General features: G+C 35.8%; 1 protein-coding gene across 1 annotated transcript in view; it reads right to left on the reverse strand.

Annotated features, from left to right (window-relative positions):
- Positions 1 to 329: 329 nt before the first annotated feature.
- The window catches only part of atp13a3 (ATPase 13A3), a 241614-nt gene continuing 214404 nt past the window's right edge, over positions 330 to 27539 (reverse strand). The window contains exons 26-33 of the mRNA XM_039766114.1: positions 22640 to 22736; positions 20735 to 20807; positions 20420 to 20597; positions 14255 to 14433; positions 12361 to 12449; positions 12170 to 12250; positions 9217 to 9303; positions 330 to 1617 (exon numbers count right to left, since the gene is read on the reverse strand). Coding sequence (XP_039622048.1) covers positions 1417 to 1617; positions 9217 to 9303; positions 12170 to 12250; positions 12361 to 12449; positions 14255 to 14433; positions 20420 to 20597; positions 20735 to 20807; positions 22640 to 22736 — 985 coding nt within the window. The 3' untranslated portion in view covers positions 330 to 1416. The remainder of the gene's footprint in view (positions 1618 to 9216; positions 9304 to 12169; positions 12251 to 12360; positions 12450 to 14254; positions 14434 to 20419; positions 20598 to 20734; positions 20808 to 22639; positions 22737 to 27539) is intronic.

Raw genomic sequence — 27539 nt, forward strand, 5'->3', positions numbered from 1 at the left:
ATACTGTTTTCACTAATGCTCAATGAGAATGCAGGTCTTTGTGATTTTTGAATGTAACTTCAAAACACCAAAAATATATGAGACTATCGTACTGCTTGGTTAACATCGTTTTCAAGTCTTGCACTTAAACAACTGCAACAAAACTAGGCATCTCCTCCATAACATTGATTCATAACACCTCTTTGTATACAAAAAATTACCCATGCTCATGTACTGTCTTCAGTAAATATAGTAGTCACCTTTCCCACGTGTTCATACCACTACTGAAATATGGTAACGTTTTATCTGGCAAATATCAGTGCTGGCTTGGAATCAAATTTTACTTACAATTATCTTGATTTTTAAAATAAAAAAGACATATCACATTAACGTTAAAAAAAGACTGAATATGAAAGGTCAAACACCTTACAAGATAGGATTAAAAATAACAACCTCATTCATTGGAAAGCATACAAAATTTCAATGGGGTTTAAAGTACGTTTTAAAAATGTACTTAAACTAACTACTATTTAAAAATGTAGTAAACATAAGATAATTTTAAAAAAGTCCCAAAAATACCAGATTCTGAAAGTTTGATCTTTGCTGAGCCTGTGCATGATGTTTCCACATCATAGTGTTGTAACTGGTTTACAAACCCACAATGAATGGAATGTACTGGCTTCTGCTGCCAAGGAGTAAACTAAGCTGGGACTTCCAACAAAATTCACAAAGTCATTCACTCTTTTTCGCTACTCACACATAAATCCTGTACATTTCACACTGAACAAAATGAGGTAATAAATTACTGCTGACTTCTAGAACAAGTCTTAAATGGATGAAGCAGTCTGGTGGATAAAATGGAATGTGAACTAAAATAATAAATTAAAAAGAGGCAACACCAGACTGCACTCCTCATTTTTTCATTTTTTGCATATTGTGCTTTGCAATGTTGAGCAGCTCACAAATATTTCATTCAATTGATTCCTTGAATGCAGGAAAGTTCTTATTTCTTCATTTTGGTTAAAAAAAATGTCTTCAAGTACCTGGTGGCAAGAATTTCTCTTCACTGTACATACCCCTGAGGTAATGAGTAACAGTAAGAGAGGAACATTAAGCCTACACCGTACATCTTCATGGATGGGCAGTGAATTAAAAACCGACCATTAAAATTCTGGTATTCCTGCAACGTCAAGTTCATTGATAAAAGTACTCTTTCTCCACTCAAAGCTGCATGGAAGATAAAACAATCCATCAAACTGCATGACTTTCAGTGAAATGGAAGTTAAACCAGTTCAGATGCTTTACTGTGAATTATTTAGCCATCACTGATTTCAACTTGGCATTAAGGAGATAAATTGAAGAAACCTAAAAATAGGATAGGGCACCTTGGACATGAGGAAGTGCTCAGTTCAAAAACTTGGAGTCAAAGGTCATTCATTATGTAGAAGAAATAATTTGGTATGCTTTGCTTTCTGAGTTGGAAGCAGGCCTGGCTTCAGTAGTTGTCTTTGGTTTGGGAGGCCACTCAGGATCGAAAAGCAGCTCCTGAGCCAAGTTCATGTATTTTGCTTTGGGAGGCCTTTTCTTCTGACAGCACAAGAAGGAGAAGCAGGTCTCACCAAATCGGTCAATGCTCTTCTGCAGAAGGGAGAAGAAAACAAGGTACAGGAGTAAGTAATGAAAGGGATGAGGGAACTAAATCAGTTACTGAATTTTAATTTGAAAACTTGTTAGCAGTAGCAGTTAAGTTATTCCATAACAAATGTGCAAAAGCAGTCAATGCCAGCATCACAGCAATTATTTGTACTGTCATTCCTTTATCAGCATCAACACTTCTTCCAGTCTCTGGTTCAGTTATCTCCGAGTGAATGGTAGTTTTGGATCAGCACACACTGTCCTGATGATGAAAGTATATTATACACATATGCAGTGATTCCATTTCAAAGAACTGACGCCTACAAAATAAATACAAGCAAGCAGTAGGAGTCTGACGTCTTCATGGCACAGAAAGGGCTTAAGGTACGTGGGGGTCTACACACACTACAAGTGAAAAAGGTATTTGATTCACGCATTTCCTGCTCCTGAGTCACCTTCATTGAGAAATAATTTTGCGTGTGTCCATATTATGTATACTTTATTCAGGATGCTTTTTGTGTGTTCTTCAATTGTAATCAAATTATCTCTCCTACTTGCAATGTTCTCCACTATGTATTTAAGATGTGAAGAATGCAAGTGTCTCAATACTTGCAGTGGATACATTACATAAGATTCATCCCAGTCAGTTATAGAATAACACAACCCTGTCAGCTGCTGAGGTAAACTAGGACATAACCATACATACGATATCTCACAAAAGTGAGTACACCCCTCACATTTTTGTAAATATTTTATTCTATCTTTTCATGGGACAACACTGAAGATATGACACTTTGATACAATGTAAAGTAGTCAGTGTTCAGCTTGTATAACAGTGTAAAATTTGCTGTCCCCTCAAAATAACTCAATACACAGCCATTAATGTCTAAACCACTGGAAACAAAAGTGAGTACACCCCTAAGTGAAAAATGTCCAAATTGTGCCCAAATAGCCATTTTCCCTCCCCGGCATCATGTGACTCGTTAGTGTTACAAGGTGTCAGGTGTGAATGGGGAGCAGGTGTGTTAAATTTGGTGTTATCGCTCTGACACTCTCTCATATTGGTCACTGGAAGTTCAACATGGCACCTCATGGCAAAGAACTCTCTGAAGATCTGAAAAAAAAGAATTGTTGCTCTATGTAAAGATGGCCTAGGCTTTAAGAAGATTGCCAACACCCTGAAACTGAGCTGTAGCACAGTGGCCAAGACCATACAGCAGTTTAACAGGACAGGTTCAACCAAAGAAGTTGAGTGCACGTGCTCAGCATCATATCTAAAGTTTGTCTTTTGAAAATTAGACGTACGAATGCTGCCAGCATTGCTGCAGAGGTTGAAGGGGTGGGGGGTCATACTGTCGGTGCTCAGACCATACACCACACACTGCATCAAATTGGTCTGCATGGCTGTCGTCCCAGAAGGAAGCCACTTCTAAAGATGATGCACAAGAAAGCCCACAAACAGTTTGCTGAAGACAAGCAGACAAAGGAAAAGGATTACTGGAACCATGTCCTGTTGTCTGATGAGACCAAGATAAACTTATTTGGTTCAGATTGTGTCAAGCGTGTGTAGCAGCAACCAGGTGAGGAGTACAAAGACAAGTGTGTCTTTCCTACAGTCAAGCATGGTGGTGGGAGTGTCATGGTTTGTGGCTGTATGAGTGCTGCAGGCACTAGGGAGCTACAGTTCATTGAGGGAACCATGAATGCCAACATGTACTGTGACATACTGAAGCAGAGCATGATACCCTCCCTTCGGAAACTGGGCCGCAGGGCAGTATTCCAACATAACGACTCTAAACACACCTCCAAGACGACCACTACCTTGCTAAAGAAACTGAGGGTAAAGGTGCTGGACTGGCCAAGCATGTCTCCAGACCTAAACCCAATTGAGCATCTGTGGGGCATCCTCAAACGGAAGGTGGAGAAGCTCAAGGTCTCTACCGTCCACACCTCCGTGATGTCATCATGGAGGAGTGGAAGAGGATTCCAGTGGCAACCTGTGAAGTTATAGTGAACTCCATGCCCAAAAGAGTTAAGGCAGTGCTGGAAAATAATGGTGGCCACACAAAATATTGACACTTTGGGCACAATTTGGACATTTTTCACTTAGGGGTGTACTCACTTTTGTTGCCAGCGGTATAGACATTAATGGCTGTGTGTTGAGTTATTTTGAGGGGACAGCAAATTTACAATGTTATACAAGCTGTACACTGACTACTTTATATTGTATTAAAGTGTTGTCCCATGAAAAGATAGAATAAAATATTTACAAAAATGTGAGGGGTCTACTCACTTTTGTGAGATACTGTATTCAGGAAAGCAACTGACAAGCTCAGGGTCAAGTGGAACCTAAAAGTTAAAACATAAACATGCAGAGTAACGTCATAAACAGCAAACACACATCGAATGAGTGTCTTATTGCTAGAAAAAAAGCTACATGCTTCAACAGTGCTTTTAAAATGAGGGCTGTTTTACTGATCCATTTTATTCTCCTGCTTATTACTGTATTTCTTCTTGTGGTTATTTTAACTAATTAATGCATTTAAAAAAAAATGAAAATGCATAATTAAATAAAAAGTCTAATTATTCTGAAATACGTCATTCTTTTTACCTTACACTTAGTTATTGCAGATTTTATTTTAAAATGGCCTTTTTTATTTAACAATGACACGTTTCCAAACAATGTAAAGTACTTCTGAATGGCACTTTTAATGCCAGCTCTGTTTATTTTAATATGCCTCTTATCATGAAGTTTTGTTGATGGTCAATTAAGACAAAGACCAACAGATGAAACCTATTTGTAATGGTTAATCCTTTGCTGTTGATTATTAGTTTCCTTATTGTGGGCAACCAAAGATCCTTAGCACTGCATGACCACTTGCGTTCCATCTGGCAAAGATGTGGAGGCCATTAAGAGTTTTGATAGTTTTTGAGACTTGACAAAAAATAGATCATTTAACATATCATGCCAGTTTCAGAAAATGATCAATATACTGGAAATGTTCAGATTGAGAAGAGCTCTTCAAAATGTTGATGTTTAAATTGTTGGTAGTTTAAGACCGAATGAAGAAACAACACAGACATGATTTAATGTAAAGACTGGAAATTCCAGGTGACATGCTTTCAGGTGGCCACCTGTGCAGGTCGAAACTGATCTTAAACTACAGTGAACCCCTTTATCAACATGAATATTTATGAAGATTACTTATGTGTCTGAGCATTGACAATTTATCATCAGTCTGTCTTAAAATAGCATCACACCGTGGCTCTTCAGAAAGGAAAGGTAAACACTAAAGTGGCAGTGACCCATTTAGTCATGGACAGGGAACCCCTGCATTCAACAACCCTCAAAAACATTCAAGACAACATATGAAGACTTTCAGAGAGTGAATAAATAGCAGCCCCGTGAAGTTGTAATTTTTTCTTAGGGATCATGGAGAGTGATAGGGAGTCCAACAGTAAGAAAGGGCATTTGGTGATACTGGCAGGATTATATTAAGGAGCAGAAGCAGCATAGGACCAGCAATATCTTGTCCTCTGTGCATGTTTGTTGTTTTATAAGCCACTTCCCATATATCGTAACGGCAGGAAAGTGTAACAACTTCATTGGGATAAGTACAGTTTACTATCACTTAATAAATTTGCACATTGCTAGTTATAGTTACAGAATTTTAAATTATCTCTATATATTTTGTCTGCAAAACTGCTGCACTCTTACTGATGATTTTGCCAGTCTGAATGTAAAAAAGTAGTGCTAAATGATCTATTGTCAGCTTACCGCCAACAATTAGGCACAAGTAATCAACAGGAAATTACTAAACAATAGGCACAGGTTCAGCCTGTTGGTCTTCATTGACAAATTACACACCCATTCCAAAGAGAGGTGGTCTGAATGAAATAGCGCTGGCAATAAAATGGTCATGTGGAAAGGTTTCATTCAGAAAAGTTTTCATTGTTAATGAAAAAATAAGGCCATTCAGAAAAGAAACCTGCATTGTTGATCCAAAAAATGATGACATTTCATTTCATACTAATTATTTGACTTTTATTTATTTTTCATTTTTCATAATTTAATGACTGATTTATAAACATGACTGTACTTTTTCCCTGGAATTATTCCACAATTAACATTTTATTTACTTAATTTTGGCACAAATAGCATTCTATACCAGAGTACGTTTACTAAATTAGCTTGAAGATTTTAGAACAAAAACTTCATGCCAAACTTTTTTTGTCAAGTTTTCAAATTTTTTTTTTTAAAGTTGAGGTTCCTATTAATAACTGTATTAAGACCACCAAAAACACCTTTAGAAAAAAAAGAACATTCCGCACAAAATTCTTACACCAAGTGTTTTCCTACCTTTTTTTGTGCAATAATTTAAAATGTTAAAATGTGCAGTTTTTCATAGTGTTCAAATTCAAAAGAAATGACAGATGCACACCATAAAAGAAAATCACACTTTTCTAAAAATGAGCTTGTTCTCCTTTTAGATGGCAGCCAGTGTTGTTACTTACTGAGACATGCAGTAACCTTTCCAACAGACAAAGTGGGATGATACATTGAAGGGAAGTCTGCACATGACAATGCATTTTACTCTCTTTTACAGTAGATACATAGACACCACTTGGGACAGTCTTGTGGTAATTTCTTTGTATATATATTTATTTTATATGTTTTATTTTTCAACAATCATTAAATAAGTGCATAAATTCCATTATGCATTAAAAATTCTCACACTCCTTCTCAAGTATAAAGAAAATCCCACATGACAATTAATGAAGACGGCAGAAGCATTTTTGTGGTTCTTGTGTATGGCCATGCTGTGAGTTTCCTGATGTACCACATTCTATTTTTTTTTGACCACCACATGAGAAATCGGTTACAGGTACCAAAAGAAATGCAAGATGTGGCTACCCACTATCACTCAATGCTCGTCCACTAACAAACTTGTCATGTCTTACCCTTTAAAATACTCAAAAGATCGGCTAAGATGAAGACATTGCAGGTACTCTGAGGACACTTCACCAAAGTATCTGTAAAAGGTCCTTAAGCAATTTAAATATCAGCTGTAAAATTCAATGCAATGAACCTTTATGGCAAGTTTAACTGGATTTGAAGGAACTGGGGGTACGAATGAAATTCAGTTACATCCCACTGAACTAACTTAAATAATGTGTGAGCATTAGGTTTGTGAGATGAAATTCAGGCACAGAGAGATAGAATTCAATGGATGTTCCCCCAGTTAGGTTTTCTTTATTGCAGCTGTATCTCTAACCAATCTCTTATCCTTCCCTTTTCTTTCTTCTCACTTCTCCACATAACCACCCCTCTGTGTTACATAACCAAGTCTACTTGAGCATAAAATTTAGAACACTGAGTCGGCACAACTGAAAGAATAGAGAAACAGCAACATCTTTTAAAATTTGCAATTATTAACAGAATATTAATGAAATTAACTTGACAGCTTGACCAGCAAGAGGTAGCCATTTTAAAAAGGACTTAGAGATTAATAAGTGGGTCAGGTAGCAGAAAGATTATGAAGCATTTAACAAGCTACTTTATTTACAATGTGTTTTCAGGAAACATTCTTAAACTAAATGACCAATTTTACAATGGAGCTTACTATGTTCCTAACATAGAAAATGTTTTCCTTCAGAAAATTCAGTCCTAAGCTGCTGTGACTGAAGCTAGACTGTTAACATTATAAATAGACCCACTCCTGCATTCTGGTAGAGTAAGGGACAATACTTACCTTGTGCAGTGAAGAATAAACAAACAATATCATTACTATATGGAATAAACAAATACATGTATAGCATCGTGCATTTCTTATATGGTAATGTTCAGATATCCAACCCCACCTACATCTAGTGACCCGACATTTGCATGATAGACATATGAGCGGCGAAAAAATAGCGCCCATTAAAACGCGGCATCAAAATCGCGTCGACAAAATCGCGAAAGTTTCATTAAATATGAATTACTAGTTTAAAGCATATATAATGTTTATTTTAGAAGTCAATATTATGAGACACAGCACGCAGATAGTCCTTAAGATCACGGCCTGCATATGTAGGAAGAATTGCAGCAAGACGTCTTGATAGTTGAGCGTATTTAGACTTGCTGGCTGCCTGACTGCTCGTTATTCCGCTTTGTATACGACTGCATCTCAATCGACCAACGTAATTGTCCTCCCAGTAATCATAAACATTCTGGAGATTGTCGGGTCTACTCTCGCTCAGTTCATCGAAAGCAGACCCAACATCTTCCGGAGGAACGAAACTCCGGCAATTAGCATCTTTGAATACAGTTATAACCTAGCACATAATGTGTACATAATGCGCACGTACGTGTCCCACTCTCTTGGCCTCTCTCGCGATTTTGTCGAAAACCAGTTAGCGAGTTTGTCGACGCTCATTTGTCCGTCTCGGTTTTGTCGGGGCTCATATGTCTATCGCGCTTTTGTCGGTGAACCCCTAAATCTGATCCTGCTCTATCCCACTTCCTGCAGTGAGGTGTACTTGATTCAGCACGGACAACAACAGGTGTTTCACTGCTTTGCCATTAAGACTAGCTGTTGAATGAGTAAAAGAAAGAAATACACAAGCAACCTTACCCACAGCAAAACTGAAAGTTTCTCAGTTTTGAAACAGACAAGTTCACAAAATCGCCACTACTTTTCAAAGGGGGATTTTCACATTTCAAAAATGTGTGCAGCATGATGTAGTAAACATGTTTTGATGAAAACTGAATTATTATGACAATTTTTTTAAAGAATATGTGTGCCAACTTTAAACAAAATCATTCCACAAAGAACCTAGTTGTTTTGGCCAGAGGGACAGACAGATACCTGGCAGACATGGCTATTGCAGTAAACGCTTTTCACATTATATGAGAATTAACCTAAAATAGGCACGTCCTTTTACTGAACTCTGGAATTACTCAAAAGAAAAAAAAAAGAATCAAGAGGGTTATAGGACACTGTTTTGATGATGGCCTTTTTGAATCTTAACTCAAGCAGTGAAAAATTCTGATTCATGTTTCAAATAAATATATTCAATGAATATTCCATTAATTTATTAATAAAAAAGAATGCTTGCATTAATAACATAATGAATAAAATACACATAAAATCCTGACATCAAGATTTTGTGTATTTTATACTCTTGATAGTTTTCATCACACTGAGCAACATTATTATTGATGTGGAGAAGCAGCAAGATAAGCCAGCTTATTTTCAGACCACCTGAAATAAACCATGTGGTTATGGACACAAACAAAAGCAAAAAGATAAAAAATTTAACATCAGGCTATTGCATTCAGTTTAAAATGGAAAACACTATTGCTTCCCTCTTTACATGCAAGTTTACAAAACATCATGCAGGGTCTGAGTTGCATGCACTACATAATAACCTTTCCTTAACATTCCCAAACATTTTCCAAACAAATACTAACACAATAAAACTCCATCAGATATCAATTACCTTAAACTTCCAAATGACCAGGGAAAACATTAGTGCAAGCAATACAAGCACACATCATGCAGTAACTAAAGCTCTGGGTTAGTGTGACACTTAAAACCAAAAGCGTTGATTCCCAACCTGTGCTGTCTGTGAGGTGATGCCAGAGCTCCCCTGCTTGTCTCGGCTGAATATAAGCTTCCATAAGATGATATCAAGGAGGACATTCTATGAAATATTGTAGTGTGCAGGATAGGATTAAAAAGGGCAGCAAATCATGCACCATTGAGAACATGCTGTTTGATATTCTTATCTCGAGTGTGACAAGAGCAAATCAGTTATTCTGCATCTATCAAAGCTAGTCTAGCAGCAGTTATAAAATAGCAAATCTACAGCTTCTGTCATTACTTAAAAACAACATGTAAAAACTCATCCTTGTAGTTTAAGTCTGTGGCTCTGAAGGTTTTCATTCACTGGAGTATAGCTATGAAAGTACCAGATAATCATGACTTTGACCTTTTAAAAAAAATCCTATAGTTAATTGCAGACTCTAAAATGTTTTTTTCAGTTCACTTTATATTTGTATACTGATTAAATATTTACTGTATATTTATTTATATGTGTGCTTTTCATTGAGTACAGGTTCAAAGCACTTTAATAACCTTATAGCTGTAATACAAATGAACATTAACCAAATTTGTACAGGTTTTTTGATGTATATAAACACACAATAAAACATCAATTTCCAAATTGATTACCCTAAGAAAATCATGACAATATAACTCTAATGCCATTATAATTGAAATGTGGCCAGTTGAATACAGGAGAAGTAAAACAAAACCTGTAGTTGGAAGCATTCCCAAAAAAATAAACCTCTAGGGGTTAACAGTTAATTATAACAGAAAAAAAGCTGAACCAAGTTACAGTTCTGCTGACCAACGCTAACTGATCATCTCTCCTCTTCCTGAGCATTCTACAATAAACTATAGTATAGTATAGTGAAACTAGTAAAGCAGTTGATGTTACTTGTAACAATTTACTGCTTTTGGTAAAGTTAAAAGTACGTGTTAGCCCAAATGTCAAATTAATCTAAAACCACAGATTTAAACCATCAACTACTTGTTTTAAAACAATTGTGCAGTTTTACCAGATTTTATATTACAGTGCCTTCAGAACTTTTTTTTATATTTTGCTATTTTGCAGTCTTAAGCTAAAATCATTAAAATATTTTCCCTTGCATCAAACAGCACAATATTGACAGAATGACAAAGCAAAAACAGAATTTAGGAATTTTTGTCAATTTTTGTAAAAATAATAAAAGCTAAAATATCACATTGACACAAATATTCAGACACTTTGCTAAGACACTTGACATCTGACACAGGCACATCCCATTCTATTGATCATCAGTGAGATGTTTCTACACTCTGTTTTAAGTTCACCTGTGGTCAATTCAAGGGACTGCACATGATTAGAAAAGGCACATAACCTTTTAGATAAGGCACATACCTTTTAGATAAGGTTCCACAAGTGACAATGTACGACAGAGCAAAAAACAAGCCATGAGGTTGAGCTTAAAAGACAAGATAATGTTGAGACACAGACCTCGGGAAGGCTCTAAAATATATATGCAGGCCTGAAAGTTACCAAGAGAACAATGGCCTCCATAATTCTTAAATGGAAAGCGTTTGGAACAACCAGGACTCCTCCTTATGCTGGCCAACTGGCTAAAGTGAGCAACTGGGAGAGAAGGGCTTTGGTGAGAGAGGTGACAAGGAACCCGATAGTCTCTCTGGCTGAGTTGCAGGGAGCCTGTGTTGAGATGGGAGAAACTTACAGAAGGACAAACACCACTGTAATACCAGGCTAAACTAGGATTTAAGGAAGAGTGGTCAAACTCATGAAAGCTCACTTGAAGTTTGTAAAAAGGTTCCTAAAGGAGTTTTAGACTGAGAAACAAGATTCTCTGGTCTAATGAAACCAAGTTTGAACTATTTGGCTTCAATTCTAAGCATCACATATGGGGAAGACAAGACACTACTCGGCACCTATAATATCATTCCAATGGTGAATCAAGGTGTTGGCAACATCATGCATTGGGGTAATTTTCAGCGGCAAGTACTGAGAGATTATTCAGGGCTGAGGAAAAGCTGAATGGAGTAAAGAACTGAGATATCCTTAGTGAAAACCTGTGCTTGGACCTCAGACTGAGGCAATATTCACCATCCAACAGGACAATGACCTTCTAAATACAAGTGGCTCAGCCAGAGCCTAAACTTATAACTGATTGAACATCTCTGGAGGGACTGGAAAATATCTGTCCACCAACAATCTCTATCTAACCTGACAAAGCTTAAGAGGCTCTGCAGAGAAGAATGGCAGAAAATCCCAAAATGCAAAGTTGATGCATCATATCCAAGACAACACCCAGGTCATAATCTCTGTCAAAGGGGCCAACATGAAGTACTGAGTAAAAGGTCATTTTTTTATTTTTAATAAATTAAAATAAATGTTTTTGCTTTGTTATTCTGGGGTAATTAGTGTTGTTTGAGGAGGGAAAAAATTGTAATGATTTTAGCATAAGGCAGCATAACAAACTGAAAAATGTGAAGGGGTCTGAACAGTTTCTGAAGGCACTGTATATTTATTCCAAGTTAACAAAACTATTAGGCATCAATTCATTTTAAATAAAATGCTTCAATTTCTATTCCAGCAATCACATTAAATGCAGCTAATCACTGATTGAAAAGTTGTTGTCATGCTTGATTTGATATGTTCAAAATTTAATGTGTTCTACAGTCCCTCTGGTATTATTGTAAATGTCCTAACCTGCTTCTTTAACATTTCTGAGCAGTAAAAAAGCAAGTAAAGCCTCTTCTTTATTATTTTTCTTTTTCTTAAGGTAAAATTTTTGAAGTATTATGCTTCACTTTAGCAATTTTCAAATGTATATCAATTTAGGTGCTCAAATACTCACAGTTTATTTTCAACATTTATTACTCTGGAATACAACATTTCATAAATATCACATTGTCAGAGTGATATATAGATACTATATAAAAGTTACAAAATACATTGCCACAAACTTACTTACCTCAGTAAGAAGAGACACTATGGAGTTAACTATAACTATTAACAGCATTGTAAAACGCCACTGATTAGGAACACACACGACCTATAAAAAATTATTTGACATCATTATATTGCATAGTACACTAAGACCACAACAGTAACAGCAGCAGACACAAAATATAATCTGAAAATTGCACTCTTGCCAGCACTCACTTCCAGGAAGTTATCAATCTTCTCCACTGGATATAGCAGAATGAATAAAATGAAGGCATACAGTGAAAGCAAGGATACCATAAATGGCACTGCAGAGACAAAAAGATGAAAATATCATTGTACCCTAAAATATCATAAATATTATCGAATTTCTTAAGGGAAACTCCTGTTACCAGCATACTAGATGCTATGAATTAAAAGAAGCAGGCAGAAGAATTTGCCTTTTGCTCACAAAACTTAGCCTTTACTTTCCTTTTAAGATTTAGAGACAGAATGAAAACTGAACCAGGATAGCAATGCAAAAACAGCCGTGTGAGATGGGGTTGTATGGATTGATTCTGAACGCGACTGAGAGAATGAAAAGTGAATTTAAAAAAAAAAAAAACAAAGCTAACCTTTACAAGGATCATACATTACACCGACTGTTACAGACTGAAATGAAATGTATGCTTTTATTCTAAAATAGTAAGACTAAGAGCAGTTTACTTCTCAAAACGGAGTGGTGCAGGTTCGAACCCGCGACCTTTTGATTCACAGTCGGCAGCTGATTCTATTGCGCCACGGAGGCAGTCATAATAAACAGGTGTCAATGTCGCATGTTAAGGCGGCTTTTTGTTTCTGCAGTTATATTTTTGAATAAAAGTTCAATTGTTGTGTTATATTTGTACCTTTTGTGAAAATGTTTCTATGATATTTGGACTTCAGGCTTCATACATTATATAGTTTATGCCTACATTTTGTCATCTACTACTAGAATGTAAAAAACGTTTCTGTTTTAACAATGTGTTTACACAGATTACTGTAGAAACGGAACAGGCATGAAATGCGTGTGTTCCAAATAACGATCTATTATTTCCACTCTAAAACTCCACTTCACTCCCAGATACTCAATCAAGGCATGAGCTGGGAGAAGTTCATGCACGTTCTAAATTGGTGGGGGGATGGAATGGCCGGCTGCTTCTAGATTCTCTTTATCAGCACATTTAGAGGACAAAGGACGCTGGCAGAGATGTGTGAAGGCATTTAAGAAGCGATTTAAGGTGGGACGGATTTACAAGTTTTTTCGTAGGCTCTGGTAATTCTAGTGTTAACAATTTCATTGCTTAATTTATAAAGCAGCTATCAATGCTGACTGCCCTTTATTAAAAAAATACTCATGAATTTTCATTCCATTAGTAAAGTTTTATAGATTACAAGGTTTTAAATGTTATTATTATCTATTACATTTTCTATCATCAAGGAGCATCATTCACACATAAAAATATTTTTTCTCCCCCCAAAAAACTTTACTTGACTACTGCCCAAACATTTTAAGACTGGAAAAAAAGCAAAAATTATGAAAAATTACAGGGTACCATTCAGCTACAGTTCAAACAAAAAAAAAGTTGACTATTACTGCATATACTTGTATAGTTACATACGTACAAAAACTGGAGATGAACAAATATCAGTTGTACAGTTTTACCTGCTCTTTCTTAACTTGGATATTATTATTTGCTACATATAGTAATTACAACAATCACATACTACTTTTTAAACGCTTTCATTTATTAAAAGTAGCAATTTTTTATATGAAAAATTTAGCTTTTGCTTTCAAGTGTGGGCACTTTCAAATTATTCAGTCACAACATGCAATTGACATTATTGTTCTTTCCATTACAAGATTGCATTTTTTCAACAAAGCAACTGCGGTTAGATTTGAAAATGCACATTAATTACTGCATTTGGACACACCCTACCTACACCGATATGCAATTCCTATAGTAGACACCGAATTCACTATAAACTAGTGTCCAATAAACACTTCCAAGATTTACACAGGACCTTTCTATGTTCCAAAATAAAAAATATTCCAGGGAGTCAGAAGGACTAGCAGATGGCATAAAACACTCACCGTTTCTGTAGCTGGGTTGCCTGAAAGGTTTGCCTTTGGAGAACACTAATGCCACAATCAGGTACTGGAAAGAAGAAATGAAGAACAGTGTTGTGTTCTCATAATTTTTGATGTTATGCTCATCTGTCTTGTTATGACCGAGTGATATGGCATGTTGGGTCACTGATGAATTGCAGGCACTGAAACACACAGCAGTTCAACATACAGTGAGTGTTCTTTATAAGATGAACCAGCATCGGTTAATTTAATATTCAATATGAAGAAAAAAAATTGTACAGCAAAAAGTCAGAAATCACAGAATTTGTAGATGAACTAGGCTCTGTTACTATTACTGTACACAGATACCTCCCATCAAAAAATGCTCCTAGCTAGTGGTCTAATTAAACAGCTAAATCCCACTTTACTAAGAAAAAATATGGAGAAAGACTTTTTTGAACTTCAATTATAATCAAACCTAAATGAATTTGATCAACAGCGATTCCCAGAGCTAAAGGAACTTTTTTTAGGTGCTAGTATTTCTATTCAGGATTTTATGGCTAGGTTTACAGGAAATGTACATTAAAAGTGTAAGGAGACATATAGTACAAAGATATATACGCTTGAAAATGTATTCAGTCCTTATCAAATGTATATCTTGTAATTCTGATATATCAGAAAGGGAACATTACTTGTGAGTTAAACATTCTTCCCACCTTTGCAACAAAAAAAAAAAAAAACGACAATAGTAAACAATAATAAAAATAGAAAAACTAAAATATGAGACAGCAATGCAGCCACCTGACAGTTCCAGTTTCAGCTCTGAATCCTAGCCCAAATGTCATGTACGGAGTTTGTATATTTTTCATCTGTCTTTGTGGAAAGGTTTAACTTGCAACTGTTAAACTGGCCCACTATGAGTGCGTGCACAAGTGTGTCCTGGAGTGGATTGGAATCCCGTCCAGTTGATTCTTGCCTTGCAGTTGTGCCCAGAGGTTTTAGCTTTCTGTGATAATAAAATTGGATCAAGTAAATAAGTAGATGAATGAAATGTCATTATTTAAATATTCTTCCTCTTGTCTTGGCTGAACTAGGTGCATTAACCAAAACAACTAAAAACATAAGAATCTGCTAAAACATAGAAGCAGAAAGGATGTCCAGCTTCTGCTATCAAATATGAAGTTCAATTGGTTAAGGATAAAATGAAATTCTAACAGTTCTTTATTCCCTCTGCAGTTAATCTTTATTTTAATTTGCAGCTGCAAATCCAATATTTAAAATTCTTCGCAATCACGTCTTTCAGCTGAATTAATGCCAAATTTCTTCAGCAATGTTTAATAAAGTACCATATGTGAACAACTGCAATCTTTATTTATAAAGACAATACCTTTGAATGTTGAGTTCTGGTATTCACTGTAATATACAGGTATATATTATATATATATACACTGTGTTTTAGGTGTGTATATATATATATATATATATCTATACTAATAAAAGGCAAAGCCCTCACTCACTCACTGACTCACTCACTGACTCATCACTAATTCTCCAACTTCCCGTGTAGGTAGAAGGCTGAAATTTGGCAGGCTTATTCCTTACAGCTTACTTACAAAAGTTGGGCAGGTTTCATTTCGAAATTCTACGCATAAGGGTCATAACTGGAAGCTATTTTTCCCCATATAATGTAATGGAGTCTTGAGTTGGAGATGGCCGGGGGGGCGGAGTTTCGTGACATCATCACGCCTCCTACGTAAGTACGTAGAGAACAAGGAAGAACTCCAAACAGCGATGAGCACAAAACGCCATTTCACAATTGAGAAGGCAGAAAAACATTATGAAGCAAATGATGCATACAAGCATATTCATAAGTACAGCTACTGCGGAAACAAAGCACGGCGTGAACCGTAAGTTTATATTAAATTAAGTTCATAGACAGGCTGCCACTAGCGTTTGTAATTTAGTGCCTGCCCATATAAGGCCGTCCATCAGCGGCAATCCAATACAAACACTGCCGGTAAATGTTCACGGGTGAAGGACTGTGCTTATGCAGAGGAAGATGAGATGGTCAGGGTGGTGTTTGGCACAAACTCATTGAAACTGCGAGAGAAACTTTTAAGTGCCGGGTCTTAGCTGACATTACACGAGATGGCACCAGTACAGCTGGGAACCTTCGATGCAAGAACACCAAGCGGCTCACGTGAACTGCGCAATGCGCAGACAAAAGCAACAGTTCCAAAGAGTGCTGAACAAAAACCGAATTACACAATTGAGAAGGCAGCAAAAAAATATGAAGCGTCTTATACATACAATCATATTCATAAGTGCAGCTACTGCGGAAACAAAGCACACGGTGGAAAAAGTGAATGTCCTGCTAAAGGAAGACAGTGTAAAAAAAAAAAAAACGTGCATGCAGTTTGTCACATCTCAGATAAAGAGGAAGACGAGCTGTTTATTGATGCAGTAAGGAACTAATCGATGAATGAAACCTCTTATCTTTACAACGATTGACAAACACGGAATGTAACTTGAACACATCCTACAAATACGAGCCTGATTGAAAGAAATAATGATAATCAAATCCTTGATGACAGCAACATTCAATAACACTCACAAAACAATTACTGTATATTGACAATCATGTTACGCTATTTTTAAAATGTTCCCTTTTCTTTTCATAACTTCTACTTCTCCACTGCGGTACACGGGTATATATATATATATATATATATATATAAATGTATATATATACCCCGATCTACAATACATACTTTAGCATAGACAAGCCACACGCTGTGGCTAATTGTAGAGTCTTAAGCCTCTAACGCCAACATTCGAGGTTCGATTCCCGAGAGGGGTGTACTGACTATGTATGCGCTACCTGATTCATTTTACCTTGCATCTCCTTGGTTTGGGACGTATGAAAAATATTAGGTTAACGCAGAATCATGTTACGTTATTTTTAAAATTTTCCCTTTCTTAGCACAAGCACAGCTGAGAAGCTTCATGCATGTACTCCATAACGCGCGTTAAAAATAACGCATTTAATCACACTTTCAATTCCAAGCAAACGGGAACTTTTGTCAATGCATGATTTCCTGGTACATCCATTACACTGATGCACACATCACAGCTACAAAAATGTTAGAGTCGGAATAAAGCGCTCCTACGACTGATCATTTCGACTACCCGAAAGTGAAGCCTTGATAAAAGCATGGTTTTGTGCACACTGAAAAGCAAGCAAAATTAGATGCATTACAGAAAGCGGACTTTGTGGCTCTTACTGGGGATCATTGGACTTCCGTGACCGTTAGTAATTCTAAATACATCTAATTACAAAATGTTCAATGATCACACTGTTTTAGCCTAATGTACAAAATAATTTTGGCTAATGTTACTCAGAGTTTAAAGAGTAAGCTGGTCAAATTACCTTTTATGTTTCTGACTTATTTTTTTAAGAAGAAAACTGCACTTTATGTTGAAATTTTGGTTATTATTATTTAAAGACAATACTATTCTGAAAATGTACTTAAAGTACTTAAACTACCACTTTATTTTTAAGTCTGCCCAATTTTAACCAGGGATGATATTTTTGTTTCTGTTTTGAATTCAAATGCAGTTTAAAAGCTTTTTTTCAGAAATTAAAACAGCTTCAGTTTACAATATTCATGTCCATGTCTATTATTTGATTCTGTAAGCCCACTAAAACCGTTTTAAATTAAAAAAAAAACATTTGCGATTTGGGGCAAATTTACGTGTGCGATTACATACGATTAATCAAGATTAATTCTTACACAGCCTCTAATTAATTGGATTAAATTTTTTAATCGAGTCCCACCCCTAATATATATATATATGTAGATATATATATGTAGATTTGTATATATATGTGTATATACAGTATATATGTAGATTTGTATATATATATGTATATATATATATGTATATATATATATATATATATATATATATGCCAGCAACACTCATGACAATGACAAAACAATTACATTGTCAATCATGTTACGCTATTATTAAAATGTTTCCTTTTCTTTTACTTCTCTGCCAATAGGTATTTTGCTATATATATATATATATATATATATTATATATATATATATATATATATATAATATATAATTATAATATAAATAGATAGATATGACAACAACACTCATATCAATGACAAAACAATTACATTAACAATCATCTTACGTTATTTTTAAAATGTTTGCTTTTTTTTCATAACTTCTTTAACACACTACTTCTCCATGTAAGCTGGTATTCTGCTAGTATATATATATATATATATATATATATATATATATATATATATATATATATATATATATATATATATATATATATATATATATATAAATATATATATATATATACACATACAGTAATCCCTCGCTATATCGCTTTGACTTTCAAGGTTTCGCTCTATCATGGATTTTATATGAAAGCATAACTAAATACATAACGCGGATTTTTCGCAGCTTCGCGGGTTCTGCGGACAATGTGTCTTTTTACTTCCTGTACATGCTTCCTCAGTTGGTTTGCCCAGTTGATTTCATACAAGGGACGCTATTGGCGGATGACTGAGAAGCTAACCAATCAGAGCACGCAGTTAAGTTCCTGCCTGCTGAATGCAGTGTTAACCAGGAAGTCTCGCTCGCTCATTTAGCATCAACGTGTTTCGCTGTGTAAAGAGTTGTGCTCTTTTGCGTTTATCTTTGTGCATAGTCAAGCCCTTCATTATGGCTCCAAAACGATCTGCTACTGCTTCAGGGGCCGTGCCCAAGCGCAAACGGAAGATGTTAACGATTGCGAAAAGGTAAACGCTTTGGATTTGTTGAAGGCTACGATTCTTTTATTTAAAAAGTAGGAAAGGAATATAAGATCTATGGCCGCAGTGTCCTTTTAACCAGGGTGCAAAACAAGTTGTAAGTGGATGTAATAAGGCAGTAGTCTGGATGGAATCTGCTTTGGATTGAAGACTGCCAGAAGAAGAACAACGGCAGTGCCACACAATCGCCTGAAGTGGCTCCTTTAAGGGCTGTAACGCTCTCCTTTGTTGTGCAGTAAAATAAAACTCATTGTTATCGGACAAGTCATCGTGTCATTGTTGGTGAGTAACCATAATTAATTTTCTACTTAAAGTACTTAGTACATGTACGCGCACGCTTAGTGTCACTGTACACACACATTTACTGTATACTATTTTTGTTGCATTGTATGCGTATTTATTGCTGGTGGCATGTCTATCGTAATGGCTGCAACATGTGATATCGGAGACACTCAATATCTTTAAAATAATATTTAGGTTTTACTGTATATAAACAGTGTGTTTATATACATAATTTCAATGAATCTTACCTAATGTCTAAGAGAATACAAATGGAGTATGCTGTATAACTCTGCGGGGAATATTTATAAACAGTGTGGGAGAGTTTATAAGGGATTAAAATATATAAAAATAACCATAGAAACATATGGTTTCTACTTCAAGGATTTTCACCTATCGCGGGGGGAACTGGAACGCAACCCCCGCGATCGAGGAGGGATTACTGTATATATATATATATATATATATATATATATCTACACACCTAAAACACTTTATTGGTTTGGGAAAGTTACAGTGCCTCACTTAAAAAAATATTGTGGGTCAGAGGGCTGAAACAAATTGACAAATTTATGTAAAAGTTCACTAGGTACAGTATAACTGGAGTTTTTTCGTAACTGAATATGTTGCTTTTTTCTAATGGCATGCATATTTCAGGAAGATAAAAAATGGGGAAGATGAGACATTCCATGGAAATTTAAGACATGATTTAGCATAGAATTTACTGTACATCGGAGGCAGATTAAATGAAACCACATCAGACAGATCCATATCAATACTACCTTATGGGAACATTTAAATCTGTATTATGACTATCAAAATTAAATGTTATTTTAACCATTTATCAAGATCACATTTTGTCTTCAAGTTGATGCACAACTTATTTTATCAAAGAAAAGCTAAGTTTATTTGAATCACATAAACCTCACAGGTATATGTTTCAAAATCACAAATGGCAGCCTTTCAGTACATGCATCCCCAAAGCTGAAGACCACCTGATTTGTGTAAACAGGTGCCTGGTTTAGAATCACCCATCTTTACACAAGCCTTTGCTCACTTACTCTGAGACTGGGGTCCATGTCTCATACCAGGGCTGCTGTTTAACCCAGATGAAGGAAAGTGTTTGGAAGCCCAGACAGATGATGATTTGAGTAAGGACTGAAAACAGCAGTGGTGCAGATATGAGACCAGAGGGTGGTTTCTGTGACACTAGCTCTTTCCAGGCAGGGTTTAAGCTCACTATATAGAAGACAGAAGTCAAAATATTATAACAAGGACAGGGCAAAGCATTTAAAAAAAAAAAAAAAAAAAGTACTAGATTTAAATAAGAACAGCAGCAACCAAGAAAACTTACTTACCAAGACAGCTTTACTTACTTGTAAATACAACCACAAGGATGATTGCGATATCGATAAACAGGAACTGAAAATCTCCTAGGTTGCTCAGAATCTGGAATGATTAAAAGTAATTTCAGTCACTCAAAGCACTCTATTTTGACTGTATACAGAACACTATTTAATTTCTAAGGATGTCCTGGCATCTATGACTTTTTATTAATACTTTTGTCATCAATAATAGGTGAAAAAAGTGGATAGCCTATTTATAATTTGCTAGGGAAAGCATAATAAATAGAAAACATATGTTGCTATATGTTTCCATCACAGAAAATGTTGTTATTGCACTCTAACAGTCTGTCCTAGGACTGACGACACTTCACCAAGCAGATTATGTGGCAAAGATACTTGGAAGGCTGACTAACACCAATCACTAAATTTGTATCCACTACTTTATATTTTTTTTTTTTGTTATAAAACTTTGTGATAATTATTAGTAAATATTATACAGGCAAATATAAAAAATAACACCAATGGGTTCATCAATTATACCTTATTATTATTAACAACACTGAAATACAACACATTGCTCCAATATTTACAATTGTGAATTTAGGACACATCTCTATTACCCCACCCCATTGTTCCAACAAAAGGTGTCCAGATCCACATTTTGAAACAATTAATTTAATATTGGCCAGGCTCAACAGTTACTACATGAAATGTGTAAATGATGTGGCTGTACAATGAAGAAGGAAAAACTTTGTACATCTCCACAGTCCATGAAGGCCCAACATGAAGTGTGCTTTCTGATTGGCACCACTGGTAGTTTATCAGTCAAGGAAACTGCCCCCCTCTTAATAACCATAGATCTTTGGAAGTGGCCACCCCTTCTCCAGAGACTCCCTCAGTTGTTAGAAACTTCAGGTTTGATGTTGGGCAGAATCATAATCTTTTAACTCACATTTCTATCTCCTCTTCAGTGTTAGCTGCACAATTATTCCCCTAATTTGACATTTTATTTTCAATTACCTTGGTGTTACCAGAACAACCTTGGACACAAATTCATTCCATAAACTCTCTTTTGTCCTGAAGGCATATTTAATGTTCCATGACACATGAAAAGGTGGGGATAACAAACAATGGCACATAAAACCCAGAAACACCATTCCATCAAAAAGCTATGCCAAATCCAGGTCAAATCCCTCAATGTCAGCTTAAAAAGATAAAAATGTTAAGTTCTTTCCTTATTTGCAATCTCTACCTATACATTGTGCATATTTCCCTATAAAAATAATAAAGAGTGTGTCAAGGATAGGTTACTATCTCTTAAACCAAGAGTGTAGAAATAACTACAAAGAATAACCTGATCTGCTAGCTCAATGAAAATTTAAATAATATATTTACAAATTGAGTAAAAAAAGACTATTAAATAGTTTTCTGAATGAGATTAAGAAAATAAATATTCCCTCAAGCTTTTTATTGTGAACTTTTCATTGTATGTCTCGCAGTCTGGTAAAAACATCTGAAAATATCCAAAAAAAAAAAAAAAAAATCAAACTACCGGTAATAAAAATAAACTTGTTAAAGAAAATAAAATTAAAAATCTGATTTAAGATTACTTTCATTTAATAAGTCATGATTTATTGGAACTAAATAATGATGTCCCATGGAAAATCATCTTTGTCCAAATTCTCAGCACATAAATAGAAGTGCAATAATTTAGCTGGTGCCATTACACAGAACAACTTATAAATTACCGAATAACTGGTTTCATAGTTCTTCAGTTGAAACAATGGGAAGTATTGCAGCATTGTGCAGTCAACAGAATGATTTTTTGCCTTATTCTTTGTAACCAGGATATCAGGATACACTTCAGATTATAGAGTGGATATAATTGAGATTAAAGACTAAAGTGTCATTTCAAGTCATTTTGTATTTACTTACAGAATAAAGGAGTGTGACACTGATATACTGGATAATACTGTATAGGGCCATGAACTTGAACACACAGAAGGAAGTAATCAGTGCCGCACGACCTTCCCTGCAAAATAAAATAGTAAGCCATTCAATAACAAATTAGGAAGTGTAATTTGTATTTAATGTACATAAAGCAAAGCAAACATAGTTTCAAAAAAATACATTCAGTATACAAACAGAAAAAAAATTATGGTATACTGTATTTTAAAACTGCAAAAGTAAAATGCAAACTTTTTTTGTATATGAGGTGTTTTACTATTACAATTCGCTAAGCATCTTGAGTCCGAATCCTGAATAGACACTGATGCTTTAAAAACCCTCTTTCTCTTTCACAAGTAGACAGTTTTCAATAGTTTAGGGGGAGGAATTAGACTACATTTATAAATACAAGAGGGTACAAATAATTCATGTTTTACTAGTTACTAATGTTGATCAGAAAAAATCACAGTTGTGTTTTTCAAAGTAAGTTTCTTTGGTTTGCTGGTGACCTTGTTAGCAGTATATTTCCTTTAAAATTCACTGTGCATCCAACTTACTGTTGTGTTATTCTGCCTGGCATACTTTTTTCCCCACTATCCCATGATGCTTTCCAAAGCCAGCGTAATACCATAGAGTTGTAGCAGCCAATATTATATTGGATAGCCTCCAAGTATATAAAACTGATCCCTTGCTCATCAATGGGTACTCCTGCCCTTACTTACAAAACATGAGGCACAAAGTGTGTGCCAAGTGTCTGATATAGTAGCAAAGGCATCAGTATACAAAATACAAATCCATCATCAGTTTTATGTGGAAAATGAATATACTAACTAGCAAATACAAGACAGAGCGATTTCTGAGTGAAAACAACTCACTTGCAATGCTTTCACAGACACACAAGACACGGATGCAAATGCAAGATTTAACAGTTGGTTTTATTTGTGTGCATCTGCCATCAAATCATGTACGTGATTCAATATAAGGGACTATATGGAATTCAATACAATTCGATACATCATGTTTTACCTCCTAAAGGGCGCATCATTTACAATTAAAAAACATGCTGTAAAAGTCAATCCATTTTTACAAAGAAAGCCCATTATTTAATCTTGAATTCACATTCATTGTCTGGACTGCATTGCCATTTCAAGTGAGTTTATAGCTTTTTTTTTTTTAATAGGTATGCTCCAAATGATTGGCCACTGATCTAAGTCGGCCAATTTTCACTACAAAAGATTCAATTGGTGATCTGTAAATTGGCCAATAACAAAAAAAGATATTTTCAGCCACTGCTTTTCTAAACTTTACATTAAACTAGTTGCAGCGCTCCTTTACATGAGGTAATACAGTTGTTGAGCCAGCACACGTCTTTTTTTTTTATCCAGCAGACTTCCTGTAGTATAAACAAAGGGCAGCAAGTCAAGGAATGTATTACAAGAGAGTGAGAGACAACTGGAATATTAGCCTTTGCGCTAAAGAAAGTGGAGTATTAAACTGAGAAAAAGGAATCAGAAAAGACATCCAGTGCAATAAGACAAATGGTAAAAAAGCTACTTTAATTCAGACCTTTTAATTTTGTCCTTTAATTGAAATGGGACGCCATTTGCCTTAGTTTGGAACTTGTGTTAAGTAAAGCAAATTACATTCATCAACAACAGGCTTGTTAATTTAACAGCAAAATGTGCTTTTACTTGCAAACTTGATAAGCATGTTAGCCTGGAGCCTGGATGATAAACATACAGTATTAGGGATATTTGATACCTTTGCAGCTTTATAAAAAGTTGCACTGAAGACATCTTACCAAAATGTTTGGTAAGAAACAAGTGATGGATTATTAAAATGGTAATCCATATTTATAAATGCTCAATAATTAGGAATGTCTACAATGAAGAAAAAAAACACACCTAAATGAATAAATAGTAAATGTATATGTTAATAGTAAAATAAGTTGCAGTGCAATCAATGATTAAAAATGATTAAAAACCTATAAAGGCATGTATATTTACATTTAAGCAGTGTTTAACTGCAGATATCAATTAATTGATTATGTATATATTAGGAAGTTAACACATTAATCTTTGCGATTAATGTGGCCTGTTTAATGCGTTAAAAAAATACTGTTACATCCAGGGCAGGCAATGAAGTAATCAACTCATACTGGTGTTCATCTTCTTCATTTATACATACCAATAAAGGTGCAGGGGTATGGGAGAAAAGGGGGGAGGCATTGGGTTGGCTTTATGGCAGTCCTGCTGCAATGCTAGATAAAATTTCACAAAGATACAAATTGCATTTTTTTTTTCAGTTTACGTTTCTGTAAGAAGATTGATTCAATTTCACCACCTAAGTACAAAACAAGTTAAATTTGAGTGGCACTAAAACCAAAATAAAGTATCTAGTACCTCTGTATTTAACTTGCAAGTCTGTCAGGTAGCTTGTAGTGATGACTACCCTAATTTAATGACAAAATTCTACGAAACAGAAGTAAAATAATTATCCCTACCCACTATTCTAAAAAGTAAAACTAAAGTTTTTTTACTTTAAGTTTTAAAAATTATATCGTCCAAATGGTGGCCTTGATGGCTGATACACATTTGGAGCCGTTCTTGGAAGTTTTCCATCACTCACTAGCATGTCGGGCGAAATTCCTTCAATTTCTTCTTGAATAGAATTCCAATTTAGTTGGTCCATGGACAGAGGACAATGTTTGAAAACCATGGCATTGAGGTACCCCCACAGAAAAAAGTCACAGGGATTTAAATCAGGCGAACATCTCCTGCAAAATTTCGCGCAGACGATGTGCTGTATGGGCCGTAGCTCCATCCTGTTGGAACCAGAAGTCCTCTAGGCTGTGTTCTTCCCCATAGTCTTCAATTTTCGGGCACAGAAAATTCTCCAACATGTTGCAGTATCGATTGGAATTCATAGTAACTGTGACTCCACCCTCATGTACTCCACCCTCCAATGACGACTATAGACGACACAGCACACCAAACGGTAACTTTTGATCTGTTAAGAGGTCGTGCATGGAGTTCGAGGGTTTTCAGCAGCCCAGTAGTGAACATTTTGTTTGTTCACTGTGCCAGAAAGGTGGAAATGGGCTTCATCACTTCTCCACAGAATGCCAGTGGGAGGCACAGCTGCAAGGGTCCCATTACAGCAATCCATATGTCCTCCCCAGTCTGCTGGAGACAATTCCTGACCAATCATAATCTTGTATGGGTGTAAATGAAGGTCAGTATGCAAAATTTGCCTCACAGTTCCTTCCGAAATCTGAAGAGCTGAGGCATGTTTCCGTGCTGAATGCGTTGGAGACAGCTCAATCAAAGCCCTCACTGCAGAGATGTTTTCGGGTGTTCTCACATTTTTGGGATGTCCGGGTGGTTTTCTCTTCAGTGCAGATCCTGTTGCCCTTACTCTTTGAACCCACAGCAAAATCGTTTACTGGTCTGGAACACTTTCATTAGCACGTAAACCGAACTGCATCGCAGCTACAGATTCGCCATTTTTGAAAAAAGCCTCCACTACAAAGCTTCGATGCTCACCCGACCACAGCATGGTGACGACTGAAAACTTTATTGTGTACCATACCTAACTGAACAGACCACACCCCTCTACCTGCTTTGGGGACCCCACAGTGATTTTTTCAAAATGTGGGAGTTATTTCTGCTGCACCCTGTACTTGCACAAGTAGTATTTTGTTAAAAGTTCAGGTTTAAGGTCATTGTTAAGTTTAAGCTACACCCTTAATTTTTTTAAAAATTCCTTTGTGTTGATTTTACATTATTTTTGTGATTCATTGTGTATTTCCTTCATGATTTAAGAACTTATTTTATGATTATGTTTTAACATTTGATGCAATTAAATGTGATTAATTACATACAATGAAGTGATCAATTAGTACATTTTTTGATCGATTCTCAGCCCCGGTATATATATTTATCTATTATACAAAAAAAACCTTGGGTCGAGATGTTATCATCTCCGACAGACACTTTGAAACTAGACATTACAACCTTAGGAAGCAAGACCCGTTAGATGGTGACTTTTGCACGTCACGCCCTACTTAAACAATTTAAAACAAGTACATGGACATCTAACCTCGCAGATGTTGGAATGCTTTTGGCAGACACACTTCATGTGCTCCCAGCTCTTAAAAATGTTATACGTTCTAGATAGCACGACTAAGAGAAGAAGAAAGAGCAGCGCATCGAAAAGAGACACAAAAGAGTTGGAGAGAAAAGAAGGCAAAAAAGGATGAACAAGAGAACAATAATAATCTATGTGCAAATTCAGAAAATAATGAAAGTTCAACGCGAGCAGCAAAGACGCAAAGTGGCTGGCGCATGGCACGCCCCAGGGTGAGGGGGAGGGGATAGGCTTGTGAAAGCCTAGTTTTTAATTATAAAAATGCCAAAATTAACACTTTAATGTGGGACATAAGGCTTCCATGTGTCTGGTTAAGCAGGAGCTTAGTTCAGGGTTTTTTTAAAGGATTTAGGGAAAAGAAAAAAAATCGAATCAAATGGACCAGTTGCACAAAATCGGTGATCAGTATCAGCCTTAAAAAACCTGATCAGAGCATCCCTATTATTTTACATAATTGAAATTGCAGGGGCCTTCACAGTTTTATGATTCGTTTTTCCTTCATCATGTATACTGAAACAACATGATTATAAGTGTGCCTTATTTTGTTGATTTTTTCATAGATGGGGGTAGCACGGTGGCACAGTGGTAGCACTGCTGCCTCGCAGTTAGGAGACCCGGGTTCGCTTCCCGGGTCGTCCCTGCGTGGAGTTTGCATGTTCTCCCCCGTGTCTGCGTGGGTTTTCTCTGGTTTCCTCCCACAGTCCAAAGATAGGTGCATTGGTGATTCTAAATTGTCCCT

This window comes from Polypterus senegalus, chromosome 1 (genome assembly GCF_016835505.1).
Source record: "Polypterus senegalus isolate Bchr_013 chromosome 1, ASM1683550v1, whole genome shotgun sequence".
NCBI lineage: Eukaryota > Metazoa > Chordata > Cladistia > Polypteriformes > Polypteridae > Polypterus > Polypterus senegalus.